Consider the following 21186-nt stretch of genomic DNA (forward strand, 5'->3'; position numbering starts at 1 on the left):
ATGTGCAGATAATATCAGGAGCGAAAACTTAAGAATTCTTGGTCAAAACAGACCTTCTAAAACAAACACATTCCTGACCTTAAGAAGTTGAAATGTGCAGTGGAACCCCCAAAGGGTGGTAAAATGTTGGATTCTAAGATGCCAAAATATTCACCCCTTCGCTTTACTAATGCACAAATGGTCATTTTGACCGACCCCTTTGTGAACTATTTCACATGGTATAGAAGAGGTGTGATCTGATGCTCTACCATCTCCTAAACAATGATTGAAAGCTACAAATTACAGCATGCCGATATTCTGGAATACTCAACGCAGTATGTTCTACAAATCGCCATGCTTTACCACCGGTAGGGTGCTAAACGTTACATTTTTAGAGACACCATCTTCCACCAGTGACAACGGAAGTTACTGCATGCAGAAAATCAGAGAGAATATCCGATAAACTTGCAACGCGGGGCGTTAATCTCAACCGGTAGAGTATCCCTCCCTTGGTGGCAAATGATTCTGGACGGCGAGAAAGCGGCTGTCAGTTTGTTTTTCTACCCAAACCCCGATTTTCTTTGAAATTCCAGAAGGTTCTATGAACATAATCTCATTGCTAGTTGCCACACAAAAAAGGTAGAATGCAGAATTAACACATGGAAGCTTTTTCAAAAGATTTGACATTGTGAGTGGGAGACCCCACTGATCAGGCTCGGACTGGCCTACGGGCCAAGCCAATGGCCGAACGAATAACACAACATGCAGGTGTGGGCTAGTTGTTTTGGTCAAAGTGCGCCAATTTGATGAGTTACTTCACTGTGTGGCTAGTAGTTTTGACCAGTGTTGCTGAATAAATATTCTTTAAAATGTACAATTTGCATCACATTTTATCAAAAAGCTCCCCCTTGGATACTATTCAAACACTGTCACAAAAGGAATGAAAAGCCATTTGCAACTGTGGGCCACTTTATCATTGGTGCCCGAGACAATTGTATGGCCCCGTCTGACCTTGCCACTGATACCAGGGTTTATGGAGGTTTCTCCATTGTTTTTTCCAGGTGAGAGGCATCAACTAAAGAAATGCATAAATTCATGTTAGTGTGTGGTCACAAAGTAGATACAACAGAGCATGCAGCACACTTGAACACTCTTATTCGTTCTCAATCTTTTGAGTAACACCTATCAGAGCATGGGAGGGGACCAACTCAAAAGGAAAGATGTTCAGATAACAATATCAGGGTGGAAGTTAACAGAATTTAACATTTTACATAGGGTTTATATGACTCCGCAAAAATTACACATGATAAATCCAGACAGCCCTCAGACCGGCCCTAGGTGCAGTCAAAAATCGGCGGGATTTTGGCACATGGTATGGGAGTGTCCGGTCATACAGAAATATTGGAATGAGGTGACTACTAAAACAAATGCCTTAGTAGGGGCAAGGTTTGAATGCTCCCCTAAAAATGGCCTATTGGGAGCTTCACCAGGGGGTAGAAAGAATGGATGTAGGAAGAAAGCAGCCGCCTTCCTACTGCTGCTTGCTAGTTGGCGGGTGGCTATTTCATGGAAGTACCTAAAAGGACCCTTATCATGCCAATGGTGCAGGCCTTACAGAGATGGCTGGCAGCAGAGAAGCTAATCACACACGAACAAGGGAAGGAAGGGGAGGGGAGTGATATGGAATTCCAATGGGGAGCGCTTCTCAACGCGTTACGTTCTTGCCTGGTCGATTTACTGCCTTAAGATGGGAGGAAGATGGGACATTCACGAATTGCTAAAGTGGCAAGGGAAGGGATGATGTTACTCACGGATCAAGGCTAGGAATGTATACTGATGAGACAAGTGTGCCTGGGTCAGATAAGAGCTGGGAAGGGGAGGTGGATAGGAGGAGGGAATTTGAATTGTTTGTTATTATTTTTAGCAAAATGGCAATAAAAACATTCTAAGAACAAAAAGACAATGTCAGGATGAATGGATAAATCAAACACAGTGGAAGGGTCCAGTGATAAAAGGACCAAAGTCTAATCCATATACTCATTCACACAGTTGTGCAGCGTCCACACCCTGGAAAGCACCCTTCAATACACAGACAATCTCAGGGAGTTTTAACTGCCCCAGCACACTTCTTTACTTGACCCTCTGAGATAAGGTGGGGTTGAAACTTTTGAGGTGTCATTGCTTATTAGTAGACTGTTGAAATTGAGGGACTAGTTTTGGTCCTATTAAATGTAATCTTGTATGCTCTGTCTATCTTAGGTGTTCTGAAGTATTTTGTGTACGTGTCTGTGGTGCCTTTTGAAACCTTAAAACACCAAATTAAAAGAAAACCATGTATGTTACTCAGCTTCAATGTGAATTTCAAACTTCTAAAAAGAATACTTTTGTGACTGGGTACTTTTTGGCCACCTAGAACATCATCTTGTAGAGTTGTAAGCACTATTTTAATTATCAGATTTGATGGAAATTTCAAACTTCTCAGAATCATGCTTTAAAGTGTCATGCCCTATCAATATACTTTTATGATTATGAGCAACTCGTTTTAGACCTTTATTACTCAGTTTATATGCAAATGTCAGTACTTCTTCAAAGCATACTCCAACTGTCAATCCGGACCATTCCAATTTTATTTTATCTATTTATTGGGTATTTGTAAGGAGCCTATACAACAAATGGTGTTTCAACGCGCCACAAGACAAAAAGGGAGTTGGGGGAGGACAAGAGAGAAAGATACCAATAACTGTCCTACTAGGGCTTGTGACATTCGGATCGTGCAAGTGCAGTAACAAGAAGTGTGAGGAAGGAGAGTGCCGGTATGCGTGAAATGCGAAGTGGTAGGGTGCGAAGGGAAGTGCAGGGTAAAGAGGAGAGAGTCGTAGTGAAAGGGGGGATCGAGGAAGGGGGAAGATTGTCACAGGGGCTAGGTGAGTGCGAAGGGGAGGCCAGGAGGGCTGGTGCCAGGTATTGCATGGGGTGCAAGGGGTGAGGGTCCAAATGCTAAGTGCGAGGAGGGCGGGGGCTTGGCGGCAGGAGGGCTGGTGCCCTGTAGAACTCAGAGGAAACCAGGCAGCCAGTCACTGCGGAAGACAGGGGTGTTAGCAGGTGAGGGGGAGAGGGAAGGAATAAGAGAAAAGGAGAGTCTTGAGGAGCTTCCGGAACTTAAGGCTCAGAGGGGCAGGGAGACCATTCCAGAGGGAACTGCTGTGGAGGAAAGAGATCTACCCCCATTCTCTGCTTAGAAGCATCTGGCATCTTAAGGGGCACTGTGCCCCTCAGGGGTGAGTCGACACTGTTGGTAACAGCCCGCCGCCTAAGTTAAGGGATCGAGCGAAGCAAGGGTCGCTTAACGTGGGCGACAGTGCCATTATGGACAGGATCAGTCCACCGTCATGGGGCATGTCGCCATTAGCACCAGTGTAGTTCCCTTCACGAAGGCTAATGGTGTGTATTAATAAAAAATAAAAAACATACCTTGCTACATGCTATGTATCCCTCGGCCGCGCCGTGGTTCCAAAGTCCGTTTTCAATGTGGATGACTGTGACGTCAATACTTAAAATGGACTTGTGGAAGCGTGGCGTCGGAACGCACAGCAAGGTATGGTTCTTTATTAGATTTTTTTAAAAACACATTCTTAGCATCACGTTGGAACCTACATGGGTGCTAATAGGTGAGGGGGTTGGAAGGGAAGGAGGAACGGGGAATGGAAGGGGGTGCTGGCAAGCAGCAACCCAGGCTGCTCGGAACATGGGCTTGTACCAGACAATACAGCCGTGTTCGGAGCATTCTGATTGGCCAGCACCCCGTTACAGGGTGCTAATGTGACATCATCAGCATGGAAAGCAGACTCTGCATAAAGCAGAACTGTGTACCGCCGAGCCGCACCCCAAAAGGTACCTTTCTTTTTTTTAAAGACATCGTTAGCACCTGTGTAGAAAACTACACAGCTGCTAAATGGTGAAGCGGGAGAGGGGAAAGGGTGCTGGCTGCCCTTATGCAAATTTAAAACTTTTCTGTTGCGTGGGCCCTATGAATCTCAAAGGGTAAACAGTGAATTGCAACAACCCTCAAGATTGTAAAAGACTATTCACTAACTTCTGGCGCTGGGGGAACTTGCTGGTAACCTTTAATAGAAACTAAACTGGATATAACAGTGGAAAATTCACATTTTCTATATTAATAAATCCACACGGATGTGCATCAGACTGCAAATACTTGCTGACTTTCAGAAAGTCGATGCACAATAACCAGCTTTCATCAAGGTTTTCCAACAAAACTATTGGGTGGGTGGCGGGGCATTGGCTATAGAATCATTCTAAAACCTGAAGCTCTGGCCTTTATTAATCTCTCCTACATTGTTCGATTTCCAGGGCTCTGGTAATCTGTAGGGTCCAAGGAGGACAGATTATCCCAGGGGTGTATGAATATGGTGGAAGAACCCTCTGACCACTCTGGGCAACTAAGAAAACACATCAGAAAAATGACGAACCTTGCATGGTCAAATGGGGCACTAAATGTTTGAGGATCTGCTGGGAGGTATTCCAAGTGAAATACCTTGGAGTACAGGGCAGAATAGTGCACTACAATGTATTGATGTCCTGCTCTTGAGAGTACTAAGGATCACGTTACAGCCATTCCAATGAAAGTGAAAGGTACACTGACGATGGGCAATAGTTGTAAGGGGTCCCTGGAACGACTGCCCAGGTGGTGTTCTGGCAGGTAGATCAGCTTTTAAATTAGTTACATTAAGGTAAACACCAAGCCAAATAAAATAGGCACAGTGTGTGGTCCTTGGTTCCCCCAAATGCACAGCTTTCAGTTGGGAGTGAGCCATTTCCATCAGAGCAGTTTGGCACAACCAGCTAAAACCTAGTTTTGCCATCTTCTGTGAAGTTGTTCTCAGCCCTGTATAGTGATCCCTATCTTTTCACAAAAGAGGGACCCTGTCCTTCGGTTTCAGAGATAAACTGCTTAAAGTCACACATGAGGGCTGCGTCATTCCGTCTGGAGGCAGGTTGGGCATCTCTAGTACATCAGGTATGAGCATGATCTCACATCAACTGGGCAATGGGATCCCCTTTTTGTACAAGAAATGGGCGAGTGATGCGTTTCGTCATCAAACCATAACAAAACATTGCCCAGATATACCCTGTCCACCACTCCAACACATACATCAGAACAGAGATAAGTGGCCAGACTTGACTTGTACAACCTCTCCTTAGGCTTCCCTATGAACCAAGAACTTTCTGGCTTTTGGGACGGAATGCTATATATGTGGTATCTGTGGATCTATAATGATCAAAGCCAGTTGCCCCAGCGATATCCCTGCATGGAAGTTTAGCCTCAGGAGATAAGCATTCTACCTTGATAGGTGGAAGTAGTTTAATGGGTGAGAACTTCCAAGTCGGATTCTGTGTATCCCACTCCTAAAACCATCTTGTCACAAAGTGGTTCCAATAGATTGCACAACACACATGGATAATTCACCACCTCCATTAGTTCTCTCTAGGAGCAATGCCCAGCAGAGTGGGGACCAACATAAAACACACCATTCTCAAAAAATAGCATCATGATGGAAATATCAATCAAATCAAGTGAAAGGGGCCTACGCTACAAAGCATCTAATGTCATTAGCTGAATGTCAAATCCCCATTCTATTTCTAGGATACTGGCACCCAGGAAAGTGTTCTTCAATGTACTCTCAGCCTCACTGAGTTTTAAGTGCCCCGACACACTTCCTTTCTTGACCTTGAAAGATGATCCCAACAATGAGCAGTCCATTGGAACTCCCTTACCGTGTGATACTCTCTTTATGGGACAATACTGTTCAGAGTACCCTCTTGTCCCCAAGGCAAAAACGTGCCCTCTTGTTATAGTGGTCTCCTTGAGTAGGAGTTTATCTGCACCTCTACCTACCCCTGCCCCCCTCGTCTTCGGTCCTTTACAAGCATCAATAATTATAGCCCCCCCCACACAGTCAAAGGTCACCTTCCTGAATTGTGGGCACCACAGGTTCTTTCTTTCCTGGCCCTCAAGACTTTGCTACACCACAGCCTGGCTCAGTGCCCTATTCAGGCTATTCTCTTTCTCCTTCTCTTAGAGCCTTCCAGATCTTGCCATCTTCTGGGTCATGTGGCCCAGCAGACTCCTTGCTCAATTCTTTCCGACAAATCTCACCTGTCTCGGAGTGTGGCCTATTTGCCCTGGTATCCTTCTGATCCCTAAGTCTCCCATAGTGTGCTTGGCAACCTGCTGCTCGCTACTTTTGCTTCTCCAGCTTCCCTCACTGCTGCAATACCAATGCTCTGGAATGCTGTTCTAAGTACCACACAGCATAGCAGTTTCGGCTGAATTTTTTATAATTTATTTTGGCACTAATTGTTGCAATGAGAGATTGGATCAGTGGGTCCATTTCATCATTAACCCAAGATTATGTGATTGTTGTATGAAAACTGCGTCACTTCCTCATCATGCCAATGTCCTGGGTTGCTATGTATGCTCAGGTGATTCTTTGTTCCCTGATAATTCAGTTCAGCCAGTGCCCCCGCCCCTTGAGAGCTCAAATAGCCTACTTGCCATGTATGGGTCAGGCACACACATTATGGCGGCAAATTGGTCCTGCATTCCAGATACAAAGGCTTTCAGTAACAGTTTCCTCAAGGCCACCTGTTCCTCTTTGGGTTACGTTCTGCAATCCATTTCGGGGACAGTGCACCCATTGTGCGCTTACCAAAGGATAATGCTCCACTTTATGCTAAGTGAAAACCTACCAGAGGATGATTATCTCAGGGTTTCTCTGACCTAATATTGTGCTCTTTGTTTCTTTTAGTGCTGGGATACTAGGTAAGGCATAACAATTTCAAGTTTCAAGATGCAAGCCACTAGCCAGGCAGAAAACGTAGTTTGGCCCCTCAGTTCTCCAGATGCACACAGCACACCGTCTCCTTCTTGGCAAGTGACAAAGTAATCACTTGCAAGTCGATAGTGCACATTTTGAGGCCTGCTGAGGATATTTTTCAGGAAGGTAGTGACTGCAGGGTAAGTGTGCAGTGTCCAATGCGAAACTGGAGATGTGAGGGAGCAGGTAGCTGGTGCCTTCCCACGACCTCCCAGAGTTTCTGAGATATCCTTAATAATAGGGACACAGCATATTGTGGCACCACTATTGTACTCAAAAGACACACATATCAACATTCTAGGAAGAGACTTACTAAGCAAACTGAACTCCACAGTTTCATTTTCAGAAAAGGGGATGGTGTCCACTACAACTGGGATGTACCCAGACATTGTGGCAATGTTGATACAGGCCTATTATGCCCACAGCACTATGAGAGGGATAATCACACACACACACTGGTGTTTCTGTATGGGGTGAAGGTGCTTCTGGGTTGGATACCAGGAGTTGAGGGTAAGGAGTTTGGACTGTCCAATGAATTTCTGTTCAGACCACAATGTCCCTCCCCTGTTACTTCAGGCACATACACACTGTCGTACCTAGAGGAAGTAGAGGTAAGAAAAGACATGATCATATTAGTTGGAACTGATGACGACAACGGTGTCTGGTCAAAGGATCGAATACAAAGGGTCGAATGGTCAAAGGATCGACACCAAAGGATCGAAAACCAAAGGATCGATTTTTTTTTAAATTATATATTTTTTTGGGGTTTTCGTTTAGTGAAAAAGAAGTGGTTTTTACCACAAAAACAGGGGTTGGGGCCCCCCCCCCAAAAAAAAGTTAAAAAAAACAAAAAAATTCGATCCTTTGGTTTTCGGTCCTTTGGTGTTGATCCTTTGACCATTCGACCCTTTGGTTGTCGATCCTTTGACCTACAACCGATGACAACATGTAGCGGCGATCCATATTATGTATCGATCCCACCTTGACTCTGACAGGAGTAACAGACACAGAGTTGTTCGCTACCAAAGACGATGAGGAAGGAGAGGTAGTGTTCGAACTATGCATTCAATGTCCTGTACATATAAAAGAAAGAGCTGTTTCTCAAATGACACAATTGGCAAAGAAATAAATAAAATATTTGCAGGAAGATCTGGAGAAAGTTCAAAGAACCTATGGACAAAAGGACACCATGATGTAGATATACTAAAAGGGGTTCGGACAGTACAAATCAAATTAAAAGAAGGAGCCCTGTTACCGCGATTGAAGCACTACCTCCTTTCCTGAAAAGCAGATGAAGGCATATATGAGACATTGCATGCCCTATGGCAGCAATGTATAATACAGGAATCCACATCACATTGCAACACGCTAAATCTATCCAATCAAAAAATCAAAGGGCGGGGTATGGTGTTTCATGCAGTATTTATGCCCCCTTAACAATATTATTGAGGCAGAATACCCAGTAGTTCCAAATCCTGTGACAATTTCATGTAGTATTCCAGCAAAGGCACACTATTTTACAGTGGTAGGTTTGAAGAATGACTTTTTCTCCATTTCCCTACACCCAGACTCCAGGTATCACTGCGTTTACGTATCACATAAACAGATTTCGAACATACAAGAATGCCTCAAGAGTACTGTGAGGGGCCCAGCATATTTAACAGAGTAATACAGATGGACTTGAGCAACTTACAGGTTGCAAGCACAGTCATACAATACGTGGATGACCTTTTAGTGTGTAGCACGACAGAACAAGAATGCAGGAAAGATTCAGTGACACTACTGACATTGCTAGCTGACAAAGGGTACAAAGTAGACAAAGACAATTTACAGCATTGTCAAAAAGAAGCAGCTTACTTGGGCCAGATTGTGTCAATAGACAGGTGAAAAATAACACCAGAAAGAGTTGAGGCAATACATAAAATTCCCAGACCAAAGACAGTGAAAGAAATGCTCTTGTTTACCCATTCAGATGGTAAGGTAGTGACAGCTGTACTAACACAAAAGAAGGGACAGGGACACAAGACACTGGCTTATTACAGTGGATCACTAGATCCAGTAATGCAGGGACACTTCCCATGTGAGCAAGCATTTGCTGCTGCTGCATTCGCAATTGAGAAAGCTTCCACAATTACAATGGGGTGCCCGGTAATTTTGTATGTGGAACATACACTGTTCACAATACTAGAAAGGACTAAATCAACTTTGACAACTCAGATCTTCAGGGTACGAAATAATACTGACAAACCCTGCAATAGAGGTGGTGAGGTGCAGAAAAATAAACCCAGCATAGTTCATTGCAGAACAAATAGAGGGAGATTATCTACATGATTGCATAGCATGCATAGAATACACAATGAAGAAGAGTTGATAGTGTATTCACAGACACGATTGCCAGCACACTACTCGGCACAAGCAGCAGAATTAGTGGCTCTAATTGAGGCGCTAAACATGTCAGATGGTCAGGTAGTTACCATTTTTTGCGACTCGGCATACATACCATCCACTGTGCATTCAAGTGGGAGAGGAGAGGGTTCAAAAGAAGTGATGGCACACCGGTACAGCATGCAGCATTATTAGAAGTGTTACCACGTCCAGTAGAATTGGCATTAATAAAGTACAAAGCACACACTGAATAGCAAGATGTCATTTCATTGGGTAATGAAAAAGCAGACAAAGCAGCAAAAGAGGCAGCATCTCTGCCAGAAGGAACACATGTTCTGTTCCCTGGCAAAGAGGACAAAATAACCATTATAGTTTTAATACAAACTAGCTAGGAAAAAGATTAATTGCCAGAACATTTCAATGCAACCCCAATTGTACAGATAAGTGCATGCAGGGTGAAGCACCAGATGATGAAAAAGAGATGTGGAAGAGAAGAGGATGTTCTTTGTCCCCGACAGATATCATTTGGTGGCATGATAGCACAGGAAAGGTGGTAATGCCACAAAAGTTGTTGAAAGTAGCACTAGAACAGGTTCACTACCCTGCACATATATCGAAAGAGCATGTGGCTGCAGAGATAAGTGAAGACTGGTTTGTGCCACACATACGTAAATATTCAAAATTTGTAAATAATTACATGATATGCCATACATTTCTGACAGATCACACTTTAAGAGTTGTGCAGAGAACGATGCCGCGCCGCGAGGGGCCCTTCTGGTACTTGCATATCGACTATGTTGATATGCAAGAGAGATGTAACTATTACAGGTATATATATGCTTGTAGTTGTATGCCCATTCTCACGTTGGCTTGATGCTGGTCCCTGTGCCCATAATGACGCCCGCTCAGCTGTGACATTCCGTGTGAGGGAGGTGTTCCCGAGGTGGGTAATCCCAGATGAAATTCGTTCAAACAATGTGCAGCATTTTGCAAACAATTTAATTAAGGAAATAACAGCCCTCCTGGGGATAAGGCATAAACTATTCACAATTTACCACTCACATGCCAACGGTTTGGTAGAAAAATGAATGGCCTGCAAAAAATGCACCTAGCAAAGCTCACGCAAATGCTGAGAAAATCCTGGATGCACTGCTTGCCTCTTCATTCTTTGCTTTGCGCAATTCTCCAGGAGGAGATCACCATCTCACTCCTCAAGAGATTGTTATAGAGCGGAGAATGCATGCACCTATACCTCTGTGCGGTATGGTGGCCAGTGGGAGGGGGGAATAATGCAATGTCGTGCTGTAGGGTTGGTGGGATATGAACAGAGCGTACTAGCTAAAGTTGTAAGGCAATATGGGGATAATATGTACATGCATTAACCTGGTTACATGAAAGACATCAATCAGTCGATATAAATAGCTTTACACATTTCCCTCTATGTTTCAAGTCAAGTGGGTCTATCCATCTGGGAACTAACATGGGCTTTGCCAAGGTGATGAGGAGTGGGGCTCTGATGCAGGGAACGGCAGGCGTGATGGATGTGTGGTGGGCCTGTGGTTTGAAGGCCTATGCCCAGCTTCCGCCTGAGTGGAGTGGGCTCTGTGTAATCGTCACTATGCACAGCCCTGGCCTGGTGGTGCCTCAAAGCAGCACTGCCATGGAACTCGATCTGCAGGGAAAAGGGGCGAAGCAAAGCGAGAAGCAAAAATCATTAAGCAGAAGGAAAAGGGGGAATCATTATTTTTCAGAAAAGAGTGCTGAAAATCTGGCCACTATACCTGACGAATTCAGGCTATTCTCCAAGGATGCAACATTCTTTACTTCCCTTTTGCTTCCCGGTGTGCTGGCTACAACAAATGCAAAGTGGCTGCAGCTCACACGCAACGAGCTGCTGCAACTGGCCAATTCAACAGCAAAAGGCCTAAATGCAATAATGGAAGAATTGAGGGCACTGCGTTTGGTGGCCCTCCAGAACCGGCATGTGTTAGACCTTCTAAATGTTATAGAAGGTGGAGTTTGCGTGACATTTGAAGGCAGTTGCTGCACCATCATCCCGATGGAGAATCTTCGAATGGAACTTTGAAAGCAGCTATCAGAGAAATACAGACACTCCATGAAAAAATGACAAATGAAGCTAATGGAGTACCGTCAAGTAATGGGTGAATAGCATTTTAACATGGGTGCCCATTTGGCTTTCTGGAGTATTTCGAGTGACTGTTGCTGCGTTGGTCCTCAGCCTCGTCATCTTCTGCTTAGGCAAACATCTTTTGAGACTTTATACTAACAAACAAAGAGGAAAATGTATGTTGCCAATGAGTATTGATCAGGATAATAAAAAAGAGAAGGGTACTGATGGACTAATTGCTAAAAAAAAATGTAGAGGACGATATTTATTGGTGGGTCAGAACACAGCCAGAGGATTTAGACAACTACAAGCAATTTTGGATCTCTTGTCCTGAGGATGGACAGGGGTGTATATGAGTGGGGGACTCATTGGATGGTTGGGAGGAAGCTGGGGGTGACAAGACAAAATTAGAAAAAAATATGGATTCACAAAAATAAAGTAGGTGAAAGGGAACGGTGGTGGGACAAAGAGTTAGTTATTGGTAGATCAATAAAAGGGGATAATAACGTCATAGAAATGCAAGTTCAGCATGGTAAAAAGGTGCAATCTTACCAGCTGCATGAGTAGCACTCTGAACGGGCTGGGGGGCTTCCGTGATAGCCACACCGTAATTTTAACTAGGCTAGAGAATGCCCTAAATAATAGTATCTTGTGTAAAAGAAACAGATAATAAAGATGGATCATAGGTAAGTATATCAAATCTTTCATTAGTATATACAATTTATCATTATAAAGCACGGCAAATAGGCCTCAAGACCTGCTTTCTCTGAAACGTGTCTTTGTTTCATTAATTTGCTTAGAAGCCACAGTGGCTGGTAGCACTTTACAAGTCTGATGATACCATGATCACACGGTAAGAAGCAAACAACATTTGTTACTTTCACGAGTCATAAACCAGAGCTCACAGGTCCCACTGAAAGGCAATGAAAGCACAACCATTTTATAATTTAGCATATTTAATTTACGAAGCCTTATCTACTGACGGTTTCAGAAAGTCCATGGCGGTTTCAAATTGCCCCTGACTACATTTCTGCCTGGGAAGAAGTTCGAAGAGTTCTGTATGTGCTACATTTACACAGTAACTTGTTCTTGGTTCAAGGCTCTGATAGTGTCATGGTAAAAATTAAATAATAATAATGGTAGAAGGCCTTCACATGAGAACATAGATGAGATGACCGGGACAGATGAATCAAGTTCTGCTGGTCATCTCAAATGTTTCAATGAATTTGCATTATGATGTGGGAATCAGGGGTTGGTTTGTGATGTCACATGGGGGACCAGGTGTGGTTTGGTAAGGTCTGCAGGACCCAATCAAAGAAAGTAATGTATGCCCTTCTATAGGGTTTGTTATACAATCACCAATCAGTTACTCGTGGGGAGACTTTTTATATTGCAAAGTGACTTATGTTAATTAGCTTAGACGATTATAAAAGATTCTGATTTAGGGGCGTTTCTTTGACAGCGCCTTTTCACGCAACTCTGTTCTGCGTTCTGTTTGAATATTGCTGTCCCAGCTGCGTCTGGGGGCCTGAATACAACTGTGTTACTTCTTGCCTGGCGTACACTCCTTTTTGACTACTTTTGTCATTTTTAATTGTGAGTTTCAAGGCGACCCCCTGAACATGGGCCTCACCTGCAAGCCTGGCTAACTGCCATGGCCACGGTCTTTTAACCTATTTATTGATATGGATATTGATATTCTAATTCTATCGCGCTCGTACACAAGTGTTTCAGAGCACGACAAGGCAAGGGAGGGGAACAGGGGAGAACAAAACAGCTATCTAACTAGGCCCAGTGACATTGAGAACGTGCAAGTGCATGGGAGAGGGGGAGGGGAAAAGTGCAATGAAGGTGGGAGAAGTGGAAAGTGCGAAGCAGAGGAGAAACAGATAAATAACAATAAATAAATAATAAAGGCAACAAACAGTTTTAGTGCAGCCAGAAATTTGTAAGTGCTAGGTTTAAGGCAGCAGACAGGGTAGGTCTGATAAGTGCAGGAAGAAAAAGGGGGGGGCTCTATGGGTACAGATACAGACCCCAGTGCAGGAGGTGGCCCGGAGGCAGTGCGGGAGGGTGGCAGGGTGAGCAGGTACCTGGGCCCAAAGGACAGAGGGTGGCCAGGTGCACGGTGACAAGAGAGAACAGATCAGCAGGGGAGAGGGGGAGCAAAGGCAAAAGAAAAGAGGAAGGTCTTGAGGTGCTTCCGAAACCGGAGATGGTTCTCCTCAAGTTTTAGAGTGGCAGGGAGGCTGTTCCAGAGGGAGGCCCCAGCCGAAGACAGAGATCTACCCCCAGCTCGTTTCTTTGACAAACGACTGACCCTGAGGGAGTTGGAGGTAGAGGAGCAAAGAGCTCGAGAGAGGAGGCATTTGCGGAGGGATAACTGAAGGTATTTTGGACCCAGGCCCCAGAACGCCTTGTGGACAATGCAGAGGGTTTTGAATTTAATCCTTGCATCCACTGGGAGCAAATGGAAAGATTTCAGAGCTGGAGAGATACAATCCCAGTGCTTGAGGCCAAGGACAAGTCTTGCAGTCCTGTTCTGGATTAGATTTTCTTTAGATCCTGTTCTGGATTTAGCAGTCCCAACATCAAACATACCATGGAAAATGAGTGTTGGGGCCAAAACACTAAACAGCTTCCCTTGCGTATTTAAGACTTATCTGACTTTTGATTTTCATGCAGGGTATACAGATGGAGTCAGTTCAAAGCAGGCAATGACAGCAGGACTCCAAAGGGATGTAAAGGAGACCGCACCAGTTTTGGACGGTTTTAAAATCTGAGATTGTGGCAGGCCACATAAGCTGAGGCCAACCCCCTTTTAGCCCAACCAATGACAGGGTATGCTACAATCCCAGACCAGTCCTGCCTACAATACAAGGTGCAATCCATACCCCCACTAAGCACCACACAAAAGGAGACAAGATCAGACTACAAAAGCCAACTTGGTCAGTGAAAGGGTGTCAGATGTTCCAGAATAAGCTGTAGGAAGGTGTTTGGAGGAGATTGGCTACCAAGAGGTCTATTGAAAGTTGAGCTGGAACAAGGGTGTTTGAGGTTGGAGAGAAGAAGTAACTTGGAGGAGAATTGCTACCATCTGGATGAGAGTTACTGAGGAGGTCAGAGAGGGAAGATGTATCTGGAGAGGAAGAATCGAGAAGGTGGCAGAAGAGTACAATCAGCATCTGGGGAGGAGGATGGAGAAAAGACAGAGGGGAAGAAAGTTATAAAACTTGAGAAGGAAGGAGGAGAGCCGGCCACCTTACTAGACAGAGAGACCAGGGAGTTTGAGGTGGACCAGGTTGGTCCAGGGCAGGAGTCAGTGGTTGGATGAGTTACGAGTAGGTGCAAATTCACAGAGTAGAAGGTGGAATATGAGAAAGGTATTAAGGTAGAGGGAGTCCCAGGGACCAGGACCCTAAAACAGCCTGTCCTACAAACCCTGGGAGATTTGACCAGTGATGAGAGGGATCCACCTGTCTCAGACTTGTGCAAAATAACCTAATGTCCTGCCAAAACAGTGATGTATTGGCCCAGGAGGATCCTTATACTGGAGGTGGGTTCAGGAACCTCTATAAACCTGCAATCTGAAGACAAATACTAGGGTCTTGCATTGGTAATTGAAGGGAGAGCAGGATGAGCCCAAACCCAGAAAGAGGCCTTCTTTTTGCTTTAAATTCATTGATGACAAATCCATCGTCTGTTTTTGGTTTTGTAAATAAACTTTATTTTCTTGAGGACTACATACTTGTGTTAGCCATTTTGTGCTACCCACATGTGTTGCCTGTGACAACATACACATACAGAAATATTCAGTGAAGAAAACTTGGTTAAAGGGATGTTATGATTATTTTATTTTTATTAAACTTTGAAATTCAGTGAAAAAGACCTTTGATTAAATGGATATTATGGTTGCAACATTAAACAAAAGCCCTAAGAATTCACCAGATATGGTTCGAAAAGTAACCATCACTCTGCCACCACTGTGCAGAAGATTGCTCACGTTGTTCTAATTGATAGAAAACAGATTGTAAAAATCTATGTCGCAGCTCACTGAGGGTTATGCTGAGCTTCAATTTAAATTCAAAGTGATTAGAATGACACAATAATCACGAGTGACGGCTGTTGGAGTTTTTCAATAGTGGCATTAATATTTTTCCAAAATTAGTTCAAGATAGATAAATGAGTGAGCATGAAAACACCGAGGAGAATTGGCGGGGACCCCCTGCGAACTTTATTTTTGTAACAAAAATAAAAGGTAAATATGGTGCATTTTAGAGCACGAATATGTGGAGAAATTACAGCAAACAGAACATTTCACTTCAGGAAATCATGGATGTGCGCAACAGAAAGTACACACACACACACACACACAAATTCAATTTGCGAGTTAGTAAAGTGCATACATATATCAAGGGGTTTGGGAGAGCTGTATCTGACTGCAGCTTTAATTTAAGTTTGTGGTCTATGCTTACAATGTATGTTTTCCATGCGAGACAACTTTCTTAAGCAGCATGAAGCAGGGTTGCACAATTCAATTGAACAGTGATGTTGAGGTAGACTCCAGAAAAATCCAGAATTGGCAGTTTAAACATATTTGTAGATTCACCTTTGCTTCAGATACTGAACAGGGTAATTTGCTTCCTGGTAATGGTATATCCTGAGAACAGTGAGGCATTATCATGCATTGTTCTGCATCTTGTTGAGCTGAGAATAATTGCTTCTTTGTTTACATTTGGTGCAAAAGTCTTTCTCGGTGGCTGCAAGGAAATAAATACAATTCAGAATACGCTTAAAATAAATCAACTGCTTAGTGGGAACTCGACTGTTTACTTTGATTCCCCATTCTTTGAGGCCATTTTGTTTTTAGTACAGTGGTACTTTGCAATCCCAGTGCTCTGCAGATCATCAGCTGGATTTCTCTCACGTTAGCACATTCCTTAGCTGTATGTGGTGGGCAAGAGGACGGGGGCTTCAAGGGCCGGATCCGGCCAAATTGCCTTATGTTTAACACCCCTGCTTTGACCAAATTACTTTCAGTGTTTTTAATGTTGTTCAGTGACCGATATGCAGCATGCAATGGGCATGGCCGTGGTCATACACAGCGGTCACTTACCTTAGTAGCCACTTGCCTGTGGCCATCAGTGGTAGTCATTTGCCAATTACTTTCCCTAGTTCCCCCACCTGAAATGTCACCTGTAGCAGAGATGGGCCAGGATCACCAGTCATCGTTTCTCATGTTTTAAAGGGACTGTGTTACACACATGCAAGTTTCAATATCATTTGTGGTGTCATAAGTTATTAGTAACCTTAGAAGCTATTATTGGCAAATCCTTGAGGTTTCGTTGTTTTGTGCTACAACCATATGTCCCTTGAACCAAAGGTTAGTCACCGATTATTTTGTTTATTTAATGCTACACGCTAATGTACATTTACTGGGAGGCATGGGCTTCTGCCAGGCCATGGAAACCGCCAATTCAGCCACTGGATTCCCATACTTCATCCAAAAGGCCCATTGTGTACACTGCACTGCTCATGGCAACTCCCCCTGTGCAGATTGCCATAGGAAATTAGGTCTTCAAACTCATTTTTTGACAGTGTTTTCTGTGTGCGCTGTCCTGCACATCTAATGTATAGTAGCCACAATCAGTTTGGGGTAGGTAATACTTGTTTTTTGCTCATACCCTGAATAAAATATGGGTACATGGTTGTCATGTATGTATGCACATGTGGCGTCCTGAACAGTGAATGTTGGTTGGCAATTTATGACTGTTTTACAATGGCAGTGGCCGAGTTATGCTTGCTTTGGAAAGCATAACTGGTGGAGTTGTGTCATTTGGTTTTGCACTACAAAGAAATAGCCCTTTAAAAAAGTAGGTTTTACTTTGACATGTTCATTAAAGCAGTTCAAGCAAACATAGGCGTTGTTTCAAAATTAAAAAAGAGCATGACATTGCAATACCATACAGTGGGCCTCATCACGAGTATGCCTGCAAAATGGCAGAAATACCAGCGTGCCGGTATTACTGTTACCGTCTGGACAATCGTCTGAATTACCAGTGCATTACGAAATTGCGGGTGTGCGTACATCCACCTGTCAGAAACGGTTGTGCCGGTATTACCGGCAGCAACAGCAATTTGAAGGTAATACCAATACCGCCATCCAAACTGATAGTAATCCCAACGCTGGTACCGGTGCCGTCACAGGAGGAGACATAGTGAAACCCCCTCCGCCTCATGCCCTGGGAGAAGACGGCCAGCAGCATCCTACACATGGAGGGCATTGAGGGGATAGGGAGCCTAGAGGCTGTAGCAGGGACCCAAGGTAAAGTACATGTACCTCATGTACATGTGCATGCAGTCCCCAATTGCATGAATCCACCAGCGTAGATGCACAGAATGGGCATGGGAAACGGTTTGACACATGGCAGGCACAGCAAATGGCCAGTGAGTGCACACACATGTGCCATGGGATGCAGGTAAATGCACCCACTGAACACGCAAAGTAGCCAAAACGTGTATGAATGCACAGTGACACATGAGAAGCATCCATGTGTTTGTAGCACAAAACAGACAGTAGTTATTTCATTAAAAAATAGGTTATTCCTGGATCTAAGTCCCTATAGATAACTCACTGGCCCTGTGTTCAAATTATCTCATGTCCCCGAATGTTTGGCACACCCATCCCTAGAAAAGCGATGCTGTGCCGCCTACAAGGGGGTGTAGAGATACTAGCCCTCAGCTCTCTCACTACTTTCCTAAAACAAACTAATTAGGTGCACATTAGTTGGTGGTCGGTTCTCTTCTTTATTTTTACCGCCACCGTCAATGTGTCTTATGAATAGTAAACTGTTATGGTCATATAGACCAACTTCAGCTTCAGAAACGATTTTAAAATCTACCAGTTAGTATCCTATTACTGTTAGATCAGGTTAAAATGATGTATGATCATTCGAGCTCTATCTTCAAATGTATGTAGGATCTCAGAGTTGTGGTCATCAGCCTATCAACTTTGAAATTTGTCAACCGGTTTCAGCGGAGTGAATGCGTCGCCACCTTCTTCAGGACAGAGAATCTTGCATTCTCAATGGCACTTTGATTTCTTCACGGGTATCCACTAGGTGGATGAATGGAGAGTTTTCTCTGGGTTTTCCACGGGCAGTACAGCTTGTGTTCTGATCCCTGTAGGGTTATAAAAATGGACAAAAAAGGGGGGGGGACGAGTGTTCAGTATACGGGTATATAGAACTCAAGAACTTGTGCAATTACAGTTCAACAGGAGATGTTACCTGTAGTATCACTGATTTCTCACTAGTGTTGATGATTGCTTAGTACGTTTCCCTTGTGTGCTTCATTGCTTCCTGCTCACATAGCCTACAAAAGAAGGGTCCTCATATATCATATTCTCTACTTATAATTTCCTTGGTGTACGAAATCTTATCACAGATAGGCAGTGTCTACAAAACGGCCACATGAAGGTGAAAGTACCTGTAGGGTTCGTGTCCCTTACTCTCAGGCTTTTTGGGTGTGGTGTACTGGCATCAGAGTTTGCGTCAGGCACTCATCATACTTTAGTATAGGGGAGCTGTGGATAGGAGACCATAGGGGGTCAATATTAGTCTTGCTCAAATATAACGTAGCGTTAGCGAAGTGTTACTGTGAATTCTTTCGTGCATATTACTGTGACCGTGTCTATGAGCCACACTGGTCTGCATGATTGAGTTGCAACAGATACTTTGTTCGTGTTCTAAGGTTTACGTGAAGTCCCTGTGGTCTCTTACCTGGATGTGGCTGGATTGTTTCTCCCGTTGTAAATCACCTAACCGTCTGCCGTCTGTCAGCGGTCGCGGCCACCGAGTGATGCTGCGTTTCTATTCACTCGCACGGCCTCGCGTGATCACGTGATGCCTGAGGTCTAGCAACGTCCCGCAACGTGGTAGGGATTGTATTATTGGGCCAGTGAGGTTCTGTGCATTCTCGTCCACACGGTCACGTGTCTAGCTCGAGAACTGCAGAAAAGCACCGGGGCAGTTGGGAGATGTGGTTTCAAAGTATCAGCCGTCCCATTACGGACAGTGCTGCTGTCTAAGCAATGTTGGGTCTTCCCTATACTGAGCATGGACGTAATGACTATTGTCTTGTGCTAATAAGAGTTGTGCGAACTGGACCCTCGCCCACATTTTGCTGTCTTGGCAGTGTTAAATTTTATATTGATTTGGCATTGATATATAAATTGTAGTCACATGCTAATAGAGGCTATGCTCTGTGTAGAGTCTCGCCCATAGTCTGCTACCTATGCAGTGTTTGTTCTTATATTTATTACACGTGGATGTCAAAACTGTTGTCTTGTGCTGGTGAAAGATATGTAATAAAAGGAGCGGACTGGGACCTCAACCACAGACTAGTTGGATTGTACGTCCAGTAGGCCAATATTCAAACCTGGCACAGTTAGCGATCGTAATGTTACTTTTAAATGGAAAAACGTCCGAAAGGTGTACCATCTACGTAAAGGTTGTAAATGCTTGTGAAGGTTATTGCACAGAATGAAAAAACATGCAATATCTTTGATGCAAGGCAGCATTGTAGTGTATATTGGGGAATCATAGTAGTGTATATTGGGGATCTTATGCATGGCTGATTGTTGGTCCCGCTGTCATCTCTAATGCTTAGGTATTGTGCGTTATTGCACGGCTAGTCTTTGCCAGCAGATTTCTTCATTTAGGCCACTCTTGTGACTGCGGAATCTAAAAATCCACATTTGTTCTCTTCTTAGTAGTAAGCATCCATGTGTGACAAGATCATCCACATCAGAAAGTGATGCCCCACCACACCCACAACAAAAACATGCATAACTGTGTACACACTCAGCAGGCACCACCAGCACATGCATGCAGAAGCACCCATCAGAGCAATAGCACCCAAGAGATCCGCATGAAATGTGGAACTCTGGGGGACACACAATGTCGCATGAGTGTAATGCAAGCCCACAGACATGTCTGCTAGATGACTAACAACTTGCCATTACATTTCAAACAGGAACACAGACCACAGACAGTGAAGAAGTCGGACCCTCGACCACAGGCACATCAACTGTCCCCACCCCTTCACCAGGCTCGGACTGGCCTATAGGGCAATAGGCCCATGGCCGTACCAGAAATGCAAAATTCTGGTGTGGCCCAGTTTTTGGGGTCAAAGTGGGCCAGTTTGATGAGTTACTTCACTATGAGGCTAATAGTTTTGGCCAGTGTTGCAGAATACATATTCTTTAAAATGCACAATTTGAATCACATTTTATTTTTAAAAAACTCCCCCTTGAGTACTATTAAAACAGTGTCACAAAAGGAATGAATAACCATGTGCAACTGTGGGCCACTTTTTCATTGTTGCCCATATCAAAGTTATGGCCAGGTCTCACAGGCCAAACGACTAGCTAGCGTGGGCAAGCAGAAGGGCAGGGCTGCCAGACCAATACCACCACGATCACCAACTCCACCACCATCTCCACCAACACCACTAGCACCAACTCCACCGCCACCTCCACGACCACCACCACCGTGGACACACACACAAGCCCTGAGGAGGGATACAAACCACATGCCAGCGGTCAGTAGGCCCACCACCAGTCAGGCAAGTGACACAGCTGTCACTACAGCTCCCACTGCCATAGCACAGCCATCGCCTGTAGTGGCACACAATGTGGACACCAGGAAGCCAGCACGCCATCTTCACCATCGTGTGGAGTGCAGCCACTGGCACATTTCCCTACCGAGGAAGAGAAAGAGGAGGAGGAGGAGGAGG

At 44.3% G+C, this 21186-nt stretch overlaps 1 protein-coding gene across 4 annotated transcripts in view; it reads right to left on the reverse strand.

Moving 5' to 3' along the window:
• CROT (carnitine O-octanoyltransferase) overlaps positions 1-21186 on the reverse strand; it is an 898406-nt gene that overhangs the window by 758105 nt on the left and 119115 nt on the right. Inside the window, exon 2 of one of the 4 annotated variants that reach the window (XM_069648390.1) lies at positions 15998-16148. The exons of 2 other annotated variants lie outside the window; for them this stretch is intronic. In XM_069648390.1, the coding sequence (XP_069504491.1) occupies positions 15998-16072 (75 nt within the window). In that variant the 5' untranslated portion in view covers positions 16073-16148. Of the gene's footprint in view, positions 1-15863; positions 15971-15997; positions 16149-21186 lie in introns of those variants that run through there. One more of the 4 variants, XM_069648394.1, reaches the window with a different exon arrangement.

Source organism: Ambystoma mexicanum, chromosome 2q (genome assembly GCF_040938575.1).
Source record: "Ambystoma mexicanum isolate Mex_15411 chromosome 2q, UKY_AmexF1_1, whole genome shotgun sequence".
Classification (NCBI taxonomy): Eukaryota; Metazoa; Chordata; class Amphibia; order Caudata; family Ambystomatidae; genus Ambystoma; species Ambystoma mexicanum.